At 32.4% G+C, this 4,444-nt stretch overlaps 1 protein-coding gene across 1 annotated transcript; it reads left to right on the top strand.

Moving 5' to 3' along the window:
* The first annotated feature begins 545 nt into the window (after nt 1–545).
* LOC145053857 (uncharacterized protein At4g06598-like) lies at nt 546–3,644 on the top strand. The gene is made up of 5 exons (XM_079001971.1): nt 546–832; nt 1,225–1,930; nt 2,564–2,639; nt 2,728–2,854; nt 3,040–3,644. Exons 2-5 carry the CDS (start codon nt 1,242–1,244, stop codon nt 3,219–3,221), a joined length of 1,074 nt encoding a protein of 357 aa, XP_078858097.1. The 5' UTR covers nt 546–832; nt 1,225–1,241; the 3' UTR covers nt 3,222–3,644.
* Nucleotides 3,645–4,444: the final 800 nt, after the last annotated feature.

The following is a 4,444-nucleotide window of genomic DNA, read 5'->3' as shown; positions in this document are numbered from 1 at the left end:
TGTTATCCATCAATTTTTGTAATCTAACGAACCACATTCCAATCCATCTTACTAAACCAATAAATAATTTCAATTTTAAAACATTTGTTAAAGAAAAACCATTAATTCATTTGTTTTTATATTTAATATTTTAGTACCTTTACTTTTTTTGTAATGTTCCAACCCTACAGTACCCCACTCCACCCCATCCCCAATGGCAGAAGCTGTACATGGCCAACTTGAACATTGGTGATACTTGTGTTTGGTGAATCTTTCTTAATATATTGGTGTGATGACAAGGACATCTCCATGCTATTGGCTCCATTTCAAGACTTGGATTAAAATAATTCTTATCAACATAAAAAAAACCCAACAAAAAGCTAATCAACTGTATTTTTTGTACTCGTTTTATCTGATTTTTGTTAAAAAGTTATATCTGTAAATTTTATTTCTCTTTAAATATTATTTTAGAATTTTCTAATTTGATATTATATTTTCATAAACAAAAACCTGAAAACGACAAAAGAAAAGAAAATTGGTTTCATTTGGGCTGTCAAAAGCAAGCCTTATTCATTATTCATCGACCAGCTGCAACCCAATCCACATTGACGACAATTCAAGAATTTTAGAGAGAGAGAGAGAAAGAGAAGGAGAGCAGAGCATAGCATAGCAGCTCCATAGATAGATAGATCATAGATAGTGAGAGCTGTTCGAAGAGGAAGAAAACCCTAATGATCAACACTAGCTAGAAGAAGAACAACAAGTTGAGCTTAGATTCGAGTCGATTTGGTTTACTATCCTCGTTTTTCCCGAAAATCACATTGCATTTGGATATCTTCACTACGTGATAAAGGTAATGATCAGCTAAGTAAATTCCTCGTGAATGATTGAACTTGTATTGTTTTAGCTTGAAAGTTATTGGTTTTTTTTGAGAGAATGTAGGTTACGTAGAATTAATTAGTGTTCCTTTATCAATTATTAGGAGGAAAAGCAATAGTAAGAAAGAAGGTGCAAATTTTAGGTGTAAACTATAAGGGATGATATATATAGGAATAGTATGAACTGAAATTGGTTTGAATCTGATGTCTCCCCTCACTGGTACTAAATTATTAAGCTCATCTGTAAGAAACGATAATTTGATTATGGTGGTTGTAGACGATTTGTTAGATGATTCACCATTACTAGTTATTTCTGCCACACAAATATATTAGTTTCTTATATGCTTTTGCCATAATTATTTTACAGGAATTTGTGATTTGGCTATGGAGAATTCCAAGGGACCATCAACAATAAGAAATATGTACAGTGGAAAACACTATTCCCTACCCCCTAAAAGTCCATTCCCAAGCATTACCCCATTTTATCCTGATTATACTACTGCAAGTGGAGCAAAAGGGATACCAAAGTATAGGGACGGAAATGTAAATTCACATCATCATCATCATCATCAACGTACTTCTTCTGAAAGCCTTCTAGTAGAAGAACAACCTTCATGGCTGGATGAACTTCTTGATGAACCAGAAACACCTGTAAGAAGAGGTCATCGGCGCTCATCAAGTGACTCTTTTACATATATGGAAGCAGCTAATGCCAACATAGAACATGCTGCACAAATTGAGTACAGATTGAGAAACATGAACTCTCAATCTCCTCCTTCATGGGGATCTCAAGATTTTGATCTTTATAAAGATGCTAGAAATGCATCTTTTTATGTAGAACATAATCCAATGACAAAAAACAAAAATCGGGGTTGGGATTCAGCAAATTCTTCTAGAGATGGATTTATTCTTCAAAATTCTACATCCTTGGGTGGTTCACAAGAGGTTAATAAGACTGTTTCACCAACAAATGAAAAGCAAGACACAGTTGAATCTTGTACTCAAGATGCACATAGTGATTCATCTAATACAAAGGGTTCTGCATCAGAAACAGACACTAAACGTGCCAAGCAGTAAGTAAATTCTCTTTCTCCTTTTTACTTTTTGGGATTTAGGAAATGTAAATCATGTTTGCTGTGTTACAAGTTGCCTCTGCTAGTTGAAATATGAAATTTAACCCCTTTGTACATAAAATACAATCTCAATTTCCCCTCCTTTCTACTTTCAAAAGCTTTTTAGTGTAAAAGTAGAGTTGATTCACAATAAATGGAGTGAGGTGCTGTTTCCTTTTGACTTAATGGACTTGATGGGGACATAACTTAATCTTGTAAGCTATTTCTTTTTGACGTAGTGTAGAAAGAACGACTTAATAGAGAAATTCATGGATAAGGATTATAAGGGGTATTCCCCATTAAGTCCTAACTTTTTTTATAATTTGGCCCCCTTTACTTTCCCACCTTTGGTTTGAAATATTTTACTTTCCTTTTCAAGATGGCATGTATGATAATCCTTGTTTTCTGGTGCCAATAAGGAAATGTAGTTTAACAATATTTTTAAAAGTTCCAAGTTGGTATTCCTGCTTTTGATAACGGGCCCCATCTGTATGAGTGGTTTTGGTAACATGTTCCACTAATAACAAAAGATTAAAGATGATGATCTGGATTTATCATGTGATTATTAACTTTTATGAACAAATATAATAACAGGCAATTTGCTCAACGTTCTCGGGTGCGAAAGCTTCAATACATAGCAGAATTGGAAAGGAATGTACAAGCTTTACAGGTGGATTATAATTCAAACAAAAAACTTGTTATTGATATTTGATAGCTGTTTTATATATCTATACTTAAGATATATGATGTGATTGCAGGCAGAAGGTTCTGAGGTATCTGCTCAACTAAAGTTTCTAAACCAGCAAAGTCTTATTCTGAACATGGAGAACAAAGCACTGAAACAACGGTTAGAGAATTTGGCTCAAGAGCAACTTATCAAATACTGTAAGTTTCTAAACATGCAAAATTTGAATGTAATTGGTCTACATCTTCTCTTATAATCTGGTTCTTTTCATATGTGAAAAATTGGTAAAAGAAGTGAGGCATTGCTCTGCTTGAATTTGGTAAAATTGTAGCATTTAACTCTATTTCATAGGTGGAAAACTAAAGCAAATGTTGTTTTTTTGCAGTGGAACATGAAGTTTTAGAGAGAGAGATTGGCAGACTGAGAGGGTTGTATAAACAACAGCAACAACCAGCATCTGAAGAGCCGATTGTTAGGCATCAGCGAAGCAACAGTAGAGATAGTGTGGAATCTCAGTTTTCAAAATTATCTTTGAAAAACAAGGAATCGGGCCCACTTCGCATCTGAAAAACAAACATGTTTTTTGTTATATCTTTTGAGTTGACTAATCACAGTCTGACCGAAAAAAGGTCGTCTCTATAGCAAATGGTAAACTGTTTGCGGGATGAGGCCCTGGCCCCTGGGTGGTACCTTTTTTCTGCCTGTTTTTTTGGGAGGTTATGTGTGCTTGTTTATGTGTATGTGTATGTGTATGTGTATGTGTATGCGTATGTGTATGTTTATGTGGATGTGGATGTGTATGTGGGTGGTTTTGTTGTATTAAGCTAATTTAGCAACTTACTTGCGCCTAGTGGTGTCACTGGAGCTAGTGGTAACTATGGGAATATGGGGTGGTTTGTTTCCTCCTAATTGTCATTTATTTGGGGATTCCTTTCAACATTTTGTAATGATTATTCATCTCTTAATGTTAATTTTAAGACTCTTGATGTAGCATTTTGTTTTCAAGATGATATTATTTTCCGGGAATGAGTAGATACAATAAGATTATGGTAAGATAATGTCATACAAAGAGAAGAGAGAATACAGTAAGAAAAGATTATAGTATAATTTTTATTTTTATAAATTATATAATAGGGGCCATTTAAATGAAGAATATGGTTCAAAACAAATTATCATTTTGTACCATATTTATTAAAAACTTTCATAACCCATCTTGTTTCTACTAATTAGTATCAATATTGAAGAGTTTTTAATATATATCTTATATTTATTAAACATTTAAATTAATATTGTGTAATAAATGAATATCAAATGATTGGTAGTTGAATAAGTTATTTATTATTGTAAACATGTCAATGATTTGAGAAACACACGGATACAAATCAAATATAAAATATAAGAGAAAATATATATAGAAAGAAGAATACAAAATAAATGGTTTAAGATACGTTATATGATGACATTTTTATTACAAGTTGAACTTTATACTATAACAGATGTCATCCAAACTAAATGGTTTAAGATAAATAATTTATCATTTACCATATGAACTTGAAAATTTTTAATTAATTTATTATTATATATAAAACTCCTTGCTAGGGCTTATTGAAATTATACCTAAGAAAAATCAATTGTGGAAAAATTCCCAAAAATATTCAAAATTAATGTTTTGCGGAAAAACTATTTTGTCCTAAAAATGTAAACTTAATCAAGTTTGAAAATTAGCGAGGTTCCTAACAATACACATATAAAAACAAGGCTCAAGCTCACCACACATTTTGTGGCATTCT

The sequence above is a fragment of the Lactuca serriola genome, chromosome 5 (genome assembly GCF_051521515.1).
Source record: "Lactuca serriola cultivar US96UC23 chromosome 5, Lser_US96UC23_V15, whole genome shotgun sequence".
Taxonomy (NCBI): Eukaryota; Viridiplantae; Streptophyta; class Magnoliopsida; order Asterales; family Asteraceae; genus Lactuca; species Lactuca serriola.
This window is presented reverse-complemented; position numbering and strand designations above follow the sequence as displayed.

Coding starts and splice junctions, on each gene's coding strand:
- LOC145053857 (XM_079001971.1), top strand. CDS start 1,242: ATGGAGAATTCCAAGGGACCATCAACAATAAGAAATATGTACAGTGGA. Junction 2,640..2,727: donor GGAATGTACAAGCTTTACAG/GTGGATTATAAT, acceptor ATGTGATTGCAG/GCAGAAGGTTCTGAGGTATC. Junction 2,855..3,039: donor AGAGCAACTTATCAAATACT/GTAAGTTTCTAA, acceptor GTTTTTTTGCAG/TGGAACATGAAGTTTTAGAG.